This window comes from Myripristis murdjan, chromosome 7 (assembly GCF_902150065.1).
Source record: "Myripristis murdjan chromosome 7, fMyrMur1.1, whole genome shotgun sequence".
Taxonomy (NCBI): domain Eukaryota; kingdom Metazoa; phylum Chordata; class Actinopteri; order Holocentriformes; family Holocentridae; genus Myripristis; species Myripristis murdjan.
Genome location: NC_043986.1, coordinates 25,398,582 through 25,416,486, shown reverse-complemented (window position 1 = coordinate 25,416,486; position 17,905 = coordinate 25,398,582). Strand labels below are relative to the sequence as shown.

General features: G+C 41.3%; 1 protein-coding gene across 1 annotated transcript; it reads left to right on the top strand.

Moving 5' to 3' along the window:
- The first annotated feature begins 1,795 nt into the window (after window positions 1-1,795).
- gdap1l1 (ganglioside induced differentiation associated protein 1-like 1) lies at window positions 1,796-17,905 on the top strand. The gene is made up of 6 exons (XM_030056118.1): window positions 1,796-2,070; window positions 5,701-5,893; window positions 9,975-10,148; window positions 12,667-12,761; window positions 14,705-14,819; window positions 14,963-17,905. Exons 1-6 carry the CDS (start codon window positions 1,891-1,893, stop codon window positions 15,304-15,306), a joined length of 1,101 nt encoding a protein of 366 aa, XP_029911978.1. The 5' UTR covers window positions 1,796-1,890; the 3' UTR covers window positions 15,307-17,905.

Sequence of the window (17,905 nt, the reverse complement as noted above, 5' to 3'; positions counted from 1 at the left end):
GTGTTGAGATCCTCGATTAGAGTCATGGACTTTCTATAGATGTCTTGATTTGTAAGTTAGGTCAGATTTTAATTAAAAAAAATAAAATAAAAATGGAACCAATTACCCGTCATTGAACTGGATGGGTTATTCTGTATTTTGTCTTGACAAGCCAGGGATCTTACATGGCTTCCAAGGTGGCCACAGAGAAAAGCCCCTCTCCCCCTGTCCCTGCCACCCAGCTATCTCCTGACAGCCGCTGCTGGTGGAAGTATTTCAGCAGACCTAACAAGGCGACCAATCCGCAAACACACCCTTCCAAAAATACAACCCAATCCTTACTCTGCTGCCTGCAAGGAGCCATGCCAGACTCTTGCCACTTCGGGACTCAGTGTGCATGCCATTTGGGACTGCTGCCTATAGGTTTATCCTTTTATCCTGCACCATGTTAAATAAAGTTGGACACAATTATTCTCCAAATAGGCTATACGCATAAACAATGGCATGAGGACTGCAAAGACAAATCACTGCAATATCCCTTTATAGTCCGACATGGCCTTGCAGTGTCTGTGATACTTAGTGTCTTTATGGTGATGTTGTGGTATATATATTTTTTATTTCCCTGTGATAATATTACTATAATATTCCTGTTAGGGAGCTTGGTGAGTTTATAGTGAATTTATCAAGCTTCATGGTATTTTTTTTTGATCTCCTGTTGTAATACCATGATATTCTTACAATACTTTTAAGCGTACTTTTACTTTTACTTATACTTTTTCTATAATATTTGTATGTTAGATCTTTAGGCTGTAGGTTTATCATGATTATTTACAGAATCAGTTATAAATTAAAAAAAGCCCCCGTCCCAGCCAATTTACCTGCTCATAATGCTGTTTTTATTTCACTTTTTTTTTTTTTTCATATTTGGTTTACAAACAGTCGAAATGAATATTTATTTCTTCGTCGGTGGATGTAGATGTGAGACCGTAAATATTGCACTGCACTTCATTCTCATGTTGCGCCCTCTGCTGGTTAATATCAGCAATTGCAATACAGCCCTAAGGGACCAAAAAAAAAAAAAAAAAAATTGCTCTCACTCTTTTGCAAATAGCAGACAGGATACTGCCTTAGGCTGGGCTTACAAAAAATGTGTGTTTGTGTAAATTATAGTGACCAAATCCTACTATAACTCATTGCTGTTTTTTTTTTTTTTTTTTTTTTTTTTTTAAATTTATTCCCAGTATGAATCTTAAATCCGCAACACAATAGGAATATTATTGGAACAGTACATTAGCTAGGGGATATATACCTTATGTTTTTACCACTTAAACAAATGATTTTTATTTATTTATTTATTTTTTAACCTTACTGATTAGTGCCACACATTGGCCTGCTGTGGCTCTATGTAATCCGGATGCCTCCCCAAATCTATGGCAGTCAGCAGAGCCGGCTGTCCTTACACGGAGCAGCTTGACCTTCCACTGAAGCGCAGCCTCCCTGCTCGCATGTCGGGGTTTCCATCCACGGCGCATGATTGTGCGTAGCTTATCATGTGATGTAATACGGTTACACATTGATTTAATTGTAAGTGCCCCAGCATGCTCGAGTAACTGGCTATTTGCATATGGATTGAAACTGTCAGGGCTTTCCTTTTCTTCCTTTTCCCTTTCTCTTTTATTTTTTGCAGCCTGAGTGGCGCCGATCAGCACTGGAGCTGTCCGAAACTGATGCTGCTGCCGCGGTGAATCGATGATGCTCAGTTCGTGGTGCTGAAATTCTCTCTCTCTCTCTCTCTCTCTCTCTCTCTCTCTCTCTCTCTCTCTCTCTCTCTCTCTCTCTCTCTCTCAGTCCCTCCCTCTCTCCATCTCTCTCTCCCTCCCTGGTCCTCTCACACGCACAAAACGCTCTGTCATGGCGTCTTCCAACAATGTTACCCCCACCAACTGTAGCTGGTGGCCCATCTCAGCCATGGATGAAGACGGCAAAATCACAGACGGGGAGGAAAGCGAAGAACCGACGGCAGAGCCCAAACCTTTCTCAAAAGACAGGCTCGTTTTGTACCACTGGACGCAGTCTTTCAGCTCCCAAAAGGTAAAAAACACATAGGCTGAAAATGGAGGTGTACCACGTCTCCTGCATGTCATGCTACAGCATGGAGCTCCCTGTGTTTGTTATGATCAAAGCATGTTTTGTGCACGGTTATGACACTGCCCCCCTGAATATGAATATGATCCTGCAGCTGGGCAGGTCTCCCAGTTGAGACATTTGGAAAACCGCTGCAGCATGGGGCACATTTCCTCGATATGTAGCTGAATTGGTGATCAATATGCCATTGTCTCCCATGAACCAATGGATAGATCACCTTGCATATCTCATAAGCCGTTACCTTTTATTGACGTGGTGGGCCTGTTTTGTCCCTTTATAGCTGCTGAATGAGGTTACACCTTATGTGGTCTGACACATGACAACCTAAATAATTGATTGAAATGAGGTATCTCTGTGCAAAACAAACCAAAGGGCAGCTTCCTCCTTTCCTTGCTGAGCTATAGCCTGTTTTCCCCCATTCTTTATGGGGTTTTTCATCTTTTAAAAATTACCTATGATTACCTTGGCAGACAGCATACCCTCCCCTTTAAATGGGCTTGGGTGGAAGATTAGTAAAACGTTGACTACTGGCTGACTAAAACTCCTAGACCTGGGATGAATCCACCTTCTAATGTGCAGCATGAAGCAGAAACACCTTTTTTAGGTGTATGCATAAACAGCAAGGCTTCACTTCACTAACACCTAGTGAGCAAAAAAAAAAAACCTGAACCTCATGTGAGATGATACTTAGTGCCTCTTCAGCTGCTCTCGTGCTGATTGACCTCCATCTTTATCTTGTGTGAACACATGGGCTATACTCTCTTGACGTAGCATAGTTTGCACTTGGGAATTTCATTCTATCTGAGCTTCGTTCTTTTATTTCACACAAAAGCACAGAATTGGTGAAATATTCTTGTGCAACCGCAAAGTGGCTCAATCTATGCAACACTGTTATGAAACAGATTTCTTGCATATTGCTCAGCATGTAATCAAACTGGCTGCAGCCCTGTGCTTTAAATATCATGGATATAAACCTGTGTTTCTAAATAGAGAGATGGTGTTAAACTCCTTTCCTTCGCAGAGCACCAACCTTGACTTGGTGCTCCGTCTCCTCTTCCCATGTGAGGAAGGTTGGGCTTTGGCCTGTCTGACAGCCGCACAGCTAGCTGCTGGCTCAGAGCCACTCCAAGTGAGTGGCTGATAGGGCCTGTTGTCACTCAGCAGAGGGGTAAACACAAGGCTCACTATCATCATTATCACTCTTGTCCCAGATTTGATTTTACTATTATATGACACTGTTCTGTGAATGAGGAGAAAATTGGGTATCCATCTGTAGATTTGAAAGATATGCATGAAGTACAGCTTCATCTGTACAGCTATTACTACATTTATTTCCCAAAATGCTCTAGGACGTTGTTGTTATGCAAGTTGATGCACGCTCTGAATGGCATTGTGGGCACGGCTTTCATAAGATTAAGAGTTCATGCACTCCGCAGAATTTTGCTAAATGTGTGTACCTTAATATGATACAAAGGCTTTTAACATTATTTGTAAAAAAAAAAAAAAAAAAAGAAAGAAAGAAAGAAAAAATATGTCCCTACAACATTCCAGGGTTGTTGTTTTATGTTTTTATGTTTTGTGACCAGCAGAACACACTCCTTTTCATTAAAAAAAGAATACTAAAATAAATACTTCTATCATACTAATACTTAAATCATCCGTGAGACCTTCAGCAAGTGTAATATTGATGTAAGCGATATTATTTTCTCCCAACAGAATGATGACATTTATCTTTGTGAGGGGAGACTGTCATCGTCAGCTATTTAGGGAATTATTTACAAGTCTGTGTACGCTTCAGCCGCTTCCCGAGGAAAGAGCAAAGCTGTACTGTTGAATTTTGCGCTTGCTATTATTGTAACACTTCATAACCAACCCATGCCATGTTGTGGAGCAGGGTGAACATCCATCTGACGGGCATGACAGACATGAATGATGCAATGTGAACACAACAGATAAGACACAGATAGAGACAGATGGAGGTTGATGCCCCAGAAATACAGCACAGTTAGAGGCCAACCTCACCAATCGATACAGTAGTCACACTCTGAAGGGCTGCAGGTTGGAGATTTACACCTTCAACTCTTGTTCCTGTACAGCTTGAAACTTTCTGCTATTTTTAAACAGATTACAGCACACCAGCTTCCCAATAATTATCGAGCCAGTCATATCAAATTTGATAAAATACAAGACACATTACTAGCTACCTACCTGAGATCAGGAACAAACAATACAGCTCCACTGTGTATTTTGTGAAATCTTTTATAATCACTTATTGATGACAAACAGTAACAATATACACTTCCAGTAAGTGCTAGATAAGCAGAATTGATTTGCGCTTCCTCCTGAGAAAATGTCATCTAAAGCAGCTGAGCTACATGGCATTTTTATTTTTACTAAGTAGTGACTGAAATCATTATGTAACAAATGCTTGTTATACTGACAGTATTGTTAAGGGCATGACTGAGGCAAGCCCAGTGTGCAGTGCAGACTGGAACGAGAAATTTCTTATATGGAGGCACTGGCTTAATTTATAACAGCCCCACTTTAATGCAGATTTCAAAAGCTTTTCCCTTCTTTGATATTGCAAGTGTACTTTTTAAAAACACATTTCTGCAGAGCTTTAAATCTCTCTCCACTGTCTAAAAAAGTGGTCATGCTGTAATTATGGAGCTGCTAAATCTGTGCCTTCACATTTGTTTTATTTCATTACACCATGTCTGGCCATGTGAAGCAAAACTCCCGTTTTTCCCTTTTCTCCCCGGTGGCCACAGAACTTTTCACCCTGAATGTCATCTTCTTTCATTAATCTTATTCCCGCTAATAGGTCTCCATAGACTTTGGCTTGTCTTTTACACCACTCGTAATGGATCCAGAGTGTCCTGCTCAGTTTTCCCAAACTTTAACACGCTGTAAAATATCTCATTATGTTGTTAAACCACACAAATAATTCTGCTCCGTCTGTATGCTCTGCAGTGCAAACACAATTGCACTTATCTTTAATAGAGTAAAGGCTTTAGTTTATCTAAACCTGTCTCATCCTCTTGTTTGTACTGTTCAACATGACTCTATTAATCATCTTTCTCTGCTTTGGTAACACTGTAATAGCTCTTTGTGGATTTTGTTGTTTTATGGTCCTATTTTACTTCAAGTAAACCCTGATCATCTCCTCACAGGTCTCAGTTCTACTGTGCATGATGTTTTTACTGCTACAGGATAAAATGTCCCACTGCTCACCTCTTCATTTTTTTCTTTACATTTCTTACATCTTCTCAAACATCCATAATATTAAAATAATGGTGTAGGTGCACACGTGACATACATAAACCTTTTTCTCTCTCTCTTTTTACGAGTTTGACTTTCAAGGCTTCATTCCCTGGAACAAATAGGAGGATGCTACAATGCCCATTACACGGCTTCTTCTGTCTCATCTTATCTGATCTTCAGCTAGAGGAGGCTGTCATTGCTACTGTGAAAAGCTCTAGCCGGGAGGGTTTTGCTTGACAGTTTCAACATGCAGTGTAATCCACCCCCTCAGAAATTAGGCTAAGCGTCTCCTTGTTTATAATTTCATTCCAGGTACGCCTAGTCATTAACGAGAAGGGCCTAATCTGCGAGGAGAGGGACGTGAGCTTGCCGCTGCAGGAGCACAAGGAGCCCTGGTTCATGCGGTTGAACCTGGGGGAGGAGGTGCCCGTCTTCATCCACGGAGACACAATCGTCAGCGACTACAACCAGATCATAGAATACCTAGAGAAAAACTTTGTGGGAGGTACAGTAACAACACTATTCTCCTCTGACTCCTCTGTCTTTTCTCGTCAGTGTATCTGCTGGCTGCCAAGGTGGGAGTAAAAGGATAGGTGGACTAGACAGCTCGAGAGCGAATCCTGCTGCGTTCTTCATGTGCACAGGAATGAAATGCACAAACACTTGGTTGTCTAAACTACTGGAGGCCATCTGTTGTCCTTGTAAAGCGTGCTTCAGTGTGCGCTGTGCTGTGAAACTCTGTAAGATGTTCATGTAAATGTGCACCAGTGTCACCAAGACAAGCTTGTGTGTATTCATGGCATGAGCCAATTAACGAAGGATAAGCGGACATTATCTACCAAAACATGAAAATACTGCAGAATTATAATAAAGTCAGATGAGGCCATTGATCAGCATAGGAACTCTAATGTAGTTTAAAAATGGGAGAGGGTGAGATTTAAATCAACTTTGTGGTGCAGAGACATGTAACTATCCCACTGAAGACACGCTGCTCCTCTCTGGCTGTCTGAACTCAGGTGATTGTAATTTTGCATTTTTCATTAGTTTTTATTTTTATTTCATTTTGACCATTTGTTTTCAATTTCCTTTTTTCAATTAGTTTTAATGAGTTTTTAAAGCAGGTTTTATTTTGTAGTTTTTATTTGGAAATGCATAGTTTTTATTAGTGTCAGTGCTAGTTTTAGTGTTTTTGTAATGGGTGATTTGTCAGGGGTGAGCTTCCAAAAAGTCAGAAAAACTATTGCATAATAGAAACTCAACAAAAAATCTTACCGTGTTTTTTCCACACCTAGTTTTGTTAATGTTAATAACCTCGGTCTGAACACCAGTTGACATCTATAGTATCTTAAGAGTGACTGTGTTGCTTTAGGTGGGACCTCGATGAAGATAGTCTACTAATGATGTCAGAGGAGGCCACTGGTCAAAAGAGGATGTCATGTCTGAAGCTTTTGGATAATGGGATATGATGAGGTTTGACCTGTGACCCTGTGAGAGCTGAGTAATCCACTAAGCCAGCGCAGCCTCTTAAAAAATCTTCCTGCAGTTTGAGACAATAAAATGACATGAACCAAGCTCGGGCATTATTGTCAGCTTGGTGATTGCTCTGTATGTAATGATCAAGATCAAGTTATCAGTACAGTGGAAGTGAATGAGGCTCCAAACACCTCAGTTGTTCTCATGAGTCACAAAGCACACGTCAGCGTGAGCTTATATGGCTAATCAGTGTGACATTCAGTATGTTTTCAAACTGGAAAGGAGCCTGCATTTGCACACTGAGCCAGGCATAGAATGGCTGTGGATGGCTATTTGATGTTAATGGGTTACTACAGCACCCCCTATTGGCCAAATGCCATCAGGTTTGGGGTGGCAGCTCAGTAGTTTAAACCTCAAATATTCACAGCAATTAAAATTCTGGCACAATAAGATTATTATTGCACCACCATTGAGCAAAATGGTATAATTTTTGTAGCTTGAGTCATGGGGTAGATTTTCAGCCAAGCTACAATGTTTGTTTGCTGTAGATCTTACAGTTTCAGAGATCGAGATATTTTTAACACAAAAAGAAAAGAAAAAAAAAAAGAAAACAAACATCTGAGCAAACCTAAGTAAAGGAGTTTGACTGTGCGGCTTTGCTTTGTTTCCAAACCCCTCATTATCAGAAGATATTGATGATCATGCAAAATAAATAAATAAATGCATAAATAAGGAATGCTATAACATCTTTGTTGACTGGTTTATAGTTTGGATGCAGATGTGTGAGCGTGCTTCAGGCCTTATTTGACAGATTTAAAGATTAGAAGCGGATGTGTAGCCCATGAGCCACCGGCCATTCCCTTTATCAGGTGTACAGATGGAACAACATATGCACAAATACTTGAGAAAATGTGCATTGTGAGCCAGTAAAGCGATTTGGATTCTGGGTGAGCGGCCAGAAATGTCTTGCTGTGCTTTTGCAGAACTAAAAATAAGCAAACATGCTAAGATGCCTGTGTGCTGCACTGTGTCTTGCTGGCGTGACTGAATCCTGATCTTGTGAGCTCTATGTATTGTACTGTATCTGTGGGTGGTGTGTCCTATGGAATCATTAGCGGAGACATTAAGCCGTTATGTAATGTCCTGGGAGCCTGGATCCAGGAAAGGCCCGAGGGATACTGAGAATAGGCCAATAGAGGGGGAACTTCCTCCTTGTAGATTAGTTAGTGCTCACTCGTCTGAAACAGAAATGCTCGATGCTTTCTCCAGTCGCTGTTGTAGTAGCAGAAGAAATGGTCCACTGGTTGCTCGGTAGTTAAAAGATACAATGCTGAAAATAGACTATTTCTCACTCAAATCCATTCATTGTAGCTGAAATTGCACCGTATACAGGCAATTGCTTTATTTTGTTGTGGAACAAAGTAGCATGGAGCTGCATTCAGATCCAGACCTTAGTACACAACACTACTCTACAAACACTGATTCAATAGGTAGGCATGCTTTCTCTGTTTATTGTTACATGATCCATGAATCCACCATATGCTGCTTTTAAAACAAGACCTCAAGCCATGACATGCTTTTAACCAGAAGTCAATCTGGGGGATAAGACTTGCAGACATGCTTTCTCTCTGTGCTTAAATCCCTAATGAATCCTGGCAGTGTGGCTGCAGCTGGCCTGGAAAGTGCAGATGTCTCAGCAAACAGTGCAGAGGAGGCCGGTCCCAGGTCAGGCTCACCCACCCACCACCTCACGCTGCTCTGGAGATGTAGTGGAGGAGTGTCTGAAAGCTATCAACTCTGATGGAAAGCCAGACAACTTTTGCTTCATGTAATTTGTTAATTCTTCCTCAATTAGAGTTTAATGGTTGCACCTGGATATGCTACAGCCGGGAGAGACAAATCAAACAGTGGCTCCATCACTCTTGTTTGTGCCACATTCACCACAGTGTTGCTTTGTTCTCTGCAGAGAACCGGATGGACTGATCTCTAAGGTGCTGAGGTTGTGATCCAATACCTCCACCTCAGTGCCGCAGCAGACCACCTAGTGGACTGGTGCCTGGCCTGGCATGCCCAGGTCGGCCTGCTGGTCCTGGGACTGATTAGTCAGCTCCCTGGAGCTCCGCCAGGCGCGGCTCCACCCTCCACAAACCTCAACATCGCCCATTGATTGAGCATCCTCAAGCAGCCAACTGACTATTGCGGTGCTGTCAGCGATGTTGCCCCTGTTCTTGGCTGGCTGTGACCCTGCCCACTGGGCTCAGTATGAAGATAAAAGCCCTCTTTGTTGTGTTCGCCTCTATCCTGTCTCTTCTAAATAGTGAAGCTCAGCAGCAGGTCATCACAGCAAGCATTGCCCTTCCCTTTTAGAGTTGCTGTAAGCCATGCAGCATGTTTTAACCTAGCCAGCTTGTTGAGCTGCAACACACGACGAGAATTAGGGCAACAAGCTTGTTTGTTCCCTCAGTAATAACACTTCTCAACTCGGGCCACAGAGGAGAACAGAGGAGTCCAGAGGGGTTTAGTGCAATCGGCCTAACTAACTCATTCATATTATGAAATGATTGTCTTATATCACTGTGTAGACTGTGTGCTTGTTCATGTCTTTTTTAATACAGGAAATTTCCTCTCTTTAGATGATAGAGGTTTATTTATCCTTCACCTCTTCACCACTTGATACAAACTGTCAGTAGCTTGTTGGTTTGGGAGTTTCCTTGCCTCAGTGTTTTCTTGAGATGTCAGGCTGTGTGATATGTGATCACTGGTGTGTTACAGAGAGGCGGGGCGGTGTGTGTGTGTGTGTGTGTATGTGATCTGTTACCAAGTTACCATGTTGTGAGCCTACAGTATGTGCTGGCTTAAGCAGGGAGCGTTATGTTATTTTTGGGGTTGTGTAAGATCAAGCTTAGAGAGGGTTGCTTAGAAACCTCAGGTTATGAAGCCCTTACAGGAATATACTAAGAATACCAGTGTGCTACAAGGGTCTACATTTTCTTTTAAACATTTCTTCTTTGTTTACACGTTCTTTAATCCAAATTATTTTTGTCTGCATTTGTCTTCAGAAAATGCTATTAATGGCTTTCTCATCGGCTTTTGTGCGGGTGTCTTGTCTTCAGAAACGGTGGCCCAGCTGATTCCCGATGCGGGCTCGCCTCTCCACGAGCGTGTGCAGCAGTACCGCCAGCTACTGGACGGCCTGCCCATGGATGCTTACACGCACGGCTGTATCCTGCATCCAGAGCTCACCACTGACTCCATGATCCCAAAGTACGCCACCGCAGAAATACGTAGTAAGTGAAGCCAGTTCACTGTTTTGTGTGGGGATGATTATTCATAATTCTACATGAATTGCATCAAGACAACATGCAGTGTGGATGTTCTGTGACTTTGAAATTACAATTTGCCTCATTATTCAAGTTGATATTGGTCTCTGTGGAGTTCTGTTTAGGGATACCAAATATATGTGAGATTATTTTTACCAAGCGCAGTATTTCTCTAAACAATTAGAACATCTCTGTCTTTAAATGGTATAAAATCTTGCTGTAGCCATAGGAGTTTGCCCTGTCTGATCTGTTGCACCTAATAAAACCTATAAAATAGTTAAATCACATGCATTATTTCTCTGGCTGCTCAGAACAAAACTGTCAAAAATTACCTAAATCTCCAAGTAGCTGAGAGTGCAAGTAGCTGTGCAAATACTGTATATAGAGATATCTGTGCCTCTTAACATAAGTTTTTGGTATGACATGTGCATTATAACACTATAAGTGTGAGATCCCAGCACATCCTCAAGAGTTTCATGGAGTAGAGCAGTGTGAAAGATTCCCACGCTGTTCTGGTGGGGTCTAACAATGCAAACATTTATTTGGTGTGACAGTGTAGTCTGGACATTTCAAAATTGGTGTGCAGTGCATGTCTGTTTAATATTGTGAATATATAGTCCAGGTAATTACCTCCGCCAAGGAAGTGAAAGCTCTTGCAGGGGTTTATGTGATCACCCCGGTCCATCTGTTAGCATGATGACTAAAAGAGTGCTGGACTGATTTGTCTAGGTCTGCACCTAGACAAGTGAGGAACTGATCAACTTCTTGGGCCAATAGGATTCAAGCGAGTGTGGCAGTGGGCGGGGCTTAGCAGAAACAAGACTGTGGTTTCGAAATGCATCAAGCTGGTTCCTGGGCCAAAATGCATCAAGCTGGTTCCGGGACAGCAAAGTATTGACTACATCTTCAGGCCAATCAGCACCAAGGGAGTGTGGCAATGGGTGGAGCAGAGCCACAGTTTCTAAATTCCTAATTGTAGTTTAGAAATCATATCACATGTGACCACCTGCCCATGATTACTGACCCAAAATGGGTGTCGTCTTTCAGCAACGCCAACAGCATTGCTGAAAGGGGGTGTGGCTTGTCACAAATAGGGCTGTAACTTCCTGCTGTGACCTTGGGCAGAGGTCAGACAGGCATAATGACTACATGAATTCATCTTACAGTATTTCCTATATCAACGGCAAAAAATCCCTATTTATATGTACACAACCTGATTAACATATACAGCACTGGCCTAACTGTCCCATGGCCCGGTGGCAGATATTGAGCCTCTCAGTCTGAGCTGCATTGCTCTGTCTATCAGGAAATGGGCCTGCCCTGTAAATCAAAGCAAAGGCTTGACGAGCCAAAATTCTGCAGCAAACTTAATGACCCAGAGAACCCATGGTCACCCTGAGTAATATCTATTAAATCACCCTGATGGCTTATTTAATGGGAGAGATTCACTCATGCTTTTTTTTAAATGTAAAATCATTTTTTAGAGTATTTGTAAGAACCCTCTGCTCTGACTTTTGATCAAATTGAACTTATGGTTCCGACCATCTTATTGCTGTTGTTGAAAATCTACTCCGAAACATCAGAACATAGTCAAAGGAACATTTACTGCGGTTGTACCTTGCATCTCTAGGTTCATTTTGTGGTTTGGTATCTTTCTTATTCCTGTGAGTATCTGGCTAAAGGTAACAACTTCATGTCATGTCAAGATATATTTTTCTGTGCAGCTACAGTGGAATTTGTTGGCAGAAAAAAAATAATCTTCTATTTAAAACGTCAAGGAAAAACGCCAAGTTTTACAGTCAGTCTCTTAGAATGAAGGAGCAAAGGTTTCCTTAAAGGCTCACCATTATGCACCAGCATTCAACAGCCACACAGAGGCAGAGATGCCAGTGTCTGTAGTCTAAAAAAAAAAAAAAAAAAAACTGAATACAACGCAGCCATAAGACATGTTACATTGAGTAACACACTTATTCTTGCCAGCAAAAACTTGTTGCTGCTACACTGAGGGAAAATGGTTTCACCCAAAAAAGTAAATGAGAACACTTAACCATAAAATTACTAGTATTGAACCTCAGAAACTGATGATGTATAACAGTATAAGAGACTTTTTTTTTTAAAAAGTCCTTTAAGGATATTGGCTTGATACTGTAACTTTGGCTGCTATAGCTGATAAAATGAGTGTCTACCCTCTCGCCCTGCAGGGGGTGTGTAGGGAGTATAGATAAGAATAAACTCTGAATAATCAGTTGTCTACCTCTCCCTGGTGGATTATACACACTGGTCCCTTGGGTGCCTGCCCTGTGAAAAATGTGACAGGGACACTATACTTGGAAAGCCATTAAGTGTCTCATGTCTAGAGCAAATAGTACTTTAACTTGTCCTTACTCATTAGAGTCATGGCAGCGTTTCTCCAGTTAACACTAGATTAAGACATTGAAGTTAAGTGTGTGTGTGTGTGTGCGTGTGTGCGTGTGTGTGTCTTCAGGACACCTGGCCAACGCTGCGTCGGAGCTGATGAAGTTGGACCACGAGGAGCCCCAGCTGACAGAACCATACCTCTCCAAGCAGAAGAAGCTCATGGTGAGGAGGGAAACTGAAAAAAAACAACAACACAGCTTTACACATGATGATTAATTTAGATTATGATTCATATGATATTCTAATTATGTGAGATACAACACTTTGCTGGAGCGGCGGCATGTAACAAAGCAGTAATTGTTCTGAACGCTCAATTGGCTTATTTCCTGCCTGAAGCTGAATATATTGCATGAGTCAAACTTTTCTCTAAACATTGACTCTGCATCAGACTCGATCATTTTTCAAACCGCTAAAGTTTCTGTTGCTAAAGGGAAATCCCATCCTCAAAAGGCTGCAGCATCTCCCCCACGTAGCACCTGTGAAAAGCTGAAAAAGGAAAGTAGTCTGCTACACTGTGCATAAATGACTGCACTGTACCTTTGTCCTAATACGGCTCATATTCACTGGGGTAAAAATCGAACTGTGCTAATGCATATTGTTATACCACTAAATGAGCTTTACTTCGCAAGAATTAAAAGATGTGTAACAGGATATCGAACAGATAGTGCTTGGAATGAATAAGAGCAGCCTAACAACACCTTGTAATTATGCGGCTGCTTTATAATGAAAACACTGTGTTGCTATGGCTATAGGTAATCACTAGACAAAAAGGGCACTTCTGGGGTAAAGCTAATTGGCTAGAGGTGCCACCAATCTGCCTTTAGGTTTGTTAGAGAGCGATTAATGGGTTGCCAATTTACAGTTAGTTAACAGCGGACACAGCAAAAGTGTTGGAACATGGAAACACGACGTGGACAGGCGGAAAAAATACAATTACATACACAGTTCTGGCTCAGTAATGATTTCAAAATGTGGAATTCAGATGGGAATCCATGTGAAGAAAAAGTGAAATCTGCACACTCAAAACAGATTACTTAATAATTTAATAGCAGAGATGCTGTTTTCTTCATCAGGCAACAGTAACACAAGTCTGTTAAGCCTCCATATATATATATATATATATATATATATATATATATATATATAACCTTCAATTGTCGTCAGGTGGTGACAGGTATCACACTGTGTAATGAGACGGTGCACTGCCTCTATACCCAGTCATTCAGTCAGATGCACCCCTAGCTGCTTAAGGCGACAGGATTACTTATAAGATGTTATAGTAAAGGGTGAGCTAATATTGAAAAACATTCATCTACACGGAAGACAATGCCGTTAACATATATATCGAGAGAACCTATACGGATAGATAAATAAAGTGCTCTAATATAGGACAACAACAAAATTAAATAAATGAGACTATCAGTGTTTTATAATGATGCACACCATACAATCCATATGTTAGTTAAATCAATATGCCCAAGGAAATAGTTCATATAGGAGATCAGAAAGCCTACATCAAAAACACACAAATAGTGGGCCAGCATAAATACTAAAGCACAAGGGCAACATCAGTGGATAAACAAGTAGAGGGCAACATCAATAGACAAACAAACGTATAAGTGGAATAAAAAGTAAAGAGAAAATATTTTTATGTGATATAGCCCTGTAAAATATAATGATCTCTCTACTCTCTACTCATAGGAATCCATGAACCCCCCTGTGCACTGCATTTTTTTTTTCTCCGCTTGGCTGCACCTCGCTGCATATTATGATACTACTCTGCAACTCAGACATTTTTTAAACCATGTTTTATTCCAATATAATATGGATTATGTAAGTGCTTCACGTGGCTGGAGGACATGAGTGTTTTGTATTGACTGACATATCAGTGAAGCGGCACATCAGCTGCCTTTTCTACAGTGAGTGAACCAACGTCACTGTTTCCTCGCAGCAGTTTTGGTTGGCCAGACGCTTGACGCAAATGTACTTTGACTTTAACAACGTAATTTTATGGTAGAATGTTATGAAAGTGATATGTAAAAATAAACTACACGTGAATGTTGGTTTTCGTCCTCGAGATCCAGTGTTTTTTATTTTGTCGGCAGGCAAAAATCTTGGACCATGATAATGTGAACTACCTGAAGAAAATTCTGGGAGAGTTAGCCATGGTTCTAGATCAAGTGGAGGCCGAACTGGAGAAGAGGAAACTGGAGTATCAAGGTATGCGCACGAGGTCTTATGCTTTGCTTTTACTTTTGTTTTCTTTTTCTTTTCACAATCATTGTGGTGCCACCCTGGCAACCTGTTTAAAGCATTTCGCACAGCCATGTTACGGTGTGCTGTTTGTCTTTTTCTCTCGCCAGGTCAGAAATGTGAGTTGTGGTTATGTGGACCTGAATTTACACTAGCTGATATCTGCCTCGGAGCCTTGTTGCACAGGCTCAAGTTCTTGGGACTTTCTAAGAAATACTGGGAGGACGGCAGCCGGCCCAACCTGCAGTCCTTTTTTGTGCGTGTGCAAAAACGCTACGCTTTCCGCAAGGTGTTGGGCGACATCCACACGACCCTCCTGTCAGCAGTTCTACCCAACGCGTTCCGGATGGTAAAAAAGAAGCCGCCGTCCTTCTTCGGGGCTTCTTTTCTCATGGGCTCCCTCGGAGGGATGGGGTACTTTGCCTATTGGTTTTTAAAAAAGAAATACATGTAGTGAATGCCCTCTTGTTGTGTTCAATGTCTGTGTATTTGTGTGATGTTTCAACTTTTCTGTAATGTTTTATGACTGCAGGAAAACATATGAATCTATATAGAGAACACTATTACTTACCTGGGTGAACAAAAAATATTAAGAACATTCCATACAAAGGAATTTTTGACAGCACATTTTCTGGTAATCAATGCCTTCATTTAGTTTGATTTCTGGCAGCTTGCAGGCGTCACGTCGACGGCCTGTAAGGCCTCATTTAGCTTTTGTTGAAGGCATGCATCAGGTCCAGTTATATTGAAAACGCCAACCTAAAGGTCTTCACACATAATGTAAAAGACCCCGACAAAATGTTATGAGGTTGCACCGTGCACAGTAACACCAACAGGGGTTAACTGACCTCAGCATGTCACTATACAGTTGAATTATAGCCATTATTCATACTATTGGCATTCACCTATTGCTCTTCACTCCTTTCATTGGCCTGGGGTTTGCCCAGTAAAACCCCCGGGAGATTTTACATGACAAAAATACTTTATGATAATTGCCGTGCTGCCAGAAACTGCCAGATGAGATGTAGGACGGGGGCAAACATCCACTATCTGTGCACCCAAACACACAGTAACACACGCACACACATGCACTCTCACGGTGACAGTTCATTTAGAGCACTGTAAATTAATTACATAGCACAGCGCACAGTGCTCTGTGGATTCATTGTCACTCTATCCGTCGCTGACCAGGATTTTCAGATGATATTTGAGGTGTTTGAAACGTTACACTTGGCCAGAACTGGTAGTAATACTCTAAATTCTGCATCTATGGCACAATAGTGGTGTAATAGGTCCACGATGTATTTCATTGCATGTTTTTTTTTTTTTGTTTGTTTTGTTTTTTCTTATTGCGTAAGCGTTTTGACCAACGGACACTGAGGATTTTGTGTGACCCAGAGGCAGAATTTATGACGAAATCGAGTTCACTACTGAACATTAAACCACCAACCTGTAAATGCTGACGTTTCTACATGTAACCTTTGAAGCACCTGCACTGTATGGTCTGTTGGAGATGGTCGGGGGTAGAGTAGCTCATCCCTCAGCAATACCGAACAAGGAAATCACTGGACTGTGGACTGCTGTTTGTCACCGAACTCCTGACAGATGCAAGATTGTTTTTACAGAAGATATTTATAATTACATGTTGTATGATTTACCTTACTGCACTCTGTTTTTTTTTTTTTTTTTTTTAATGAGCTTCAAAGTGAAATGATGGCAGAAAAAGCTGACTCGTCGGAAGGCTAGAAGGAGCATGACGAGGAGGAAAAAAAAGGCCTCTCCCCCCCCGGCTAAGCTTGCCAGTTGACTAGCTCACTCTTGTTGTTTGTTGATGTAGTGTACTGTACTTTTTCTTGCTCCACACTCTATTTATCCTCCTCTGGAGCCATTCTGCTTTTCTCGGTCGCACTACCAGAGTTCAACTTTGTTAATTCAGCTCCAGAGGCAGGTTTTAATTCATGATGTGATGTATTGGTTGGAGCCGTAAGCTTCATTTGTCCCCGGTTTTACGACTGGCTGTACAGACATAATTATTACTGCACACTGTAAAGAAACTAAACCTCTTATGGGGATCTGACTCAAGCCGTTCAGCTTGAAGGACGTACAGTATGGTGTTTCTTTCTGTCTGCACATGCACAGCCCAAGCATTTACATTCTGTGACCAAACACAGGCAGGCAGTTTAGTCAGCGGCTGCTGGTGAGGCAGAGAAGGTTCAACCAAAGACAATGACCAATGCTCCATTAGCAGCAGCGTCTCTTAGCTGTGTAATATCTGATAAATCTGTGAAATCTCCTCTAGACGTTTAGAAGGTGTAGATAATCCAGTTTTGTGAATATTGAAAGTGCAGTAGAGCCATATAGGTCTGACAGCTGGGAATAATTCTTCACTACGACACAATATGCCTGCAAAAGACACAATATGGGAAATAATTTGATTCCAAAACTATTCTTGCATGAGAGCAGCAGTGCTGTGAGCGCATATGGCGACAAATAAGAAGACTTTAAATATCTTAATTTCTCAAGATTGGAAGTAAGCAAGCGAAAACGTAAGTGTACAGTACTATTTCCTGTTAGGATTTAGGATTACGATTAGCCGAAGTGTGTGTCGACATTTTTCTCAGTCCTTTTCCTTCTGTTGACTTTCAGATTGTGAAACTCTCACTTATTTTGTAAACTGACAAACAGCAGACGATGACGAGGACAAATGTCAAGGGACGAATGACAGAATCTCACTTCATGACCAGCCTATCATTGTGAAAGCTTGTACATTTTTGTCTGTTGCAAGCGCCCTCGCTACAACGAATCCACTGCTTCTTCTGACGTAGACATCATACCCGAGGAGCGGATCTCAAAGTCATTGGATCACACTAAGAATTCAAGCGGAGGAATCCTAGTTGTTATTTGTGGCCATTATATTTCACAATAGTATTTTTTTATTTTTTACTTTTTATTTTTTATATTTATATATATGCATTTATTTATGGTGCTTTTTATGATGTTTGTTCATAAGCCTTAATTTATTCAGTTGCCATCAATGACAAATAAATGATGAA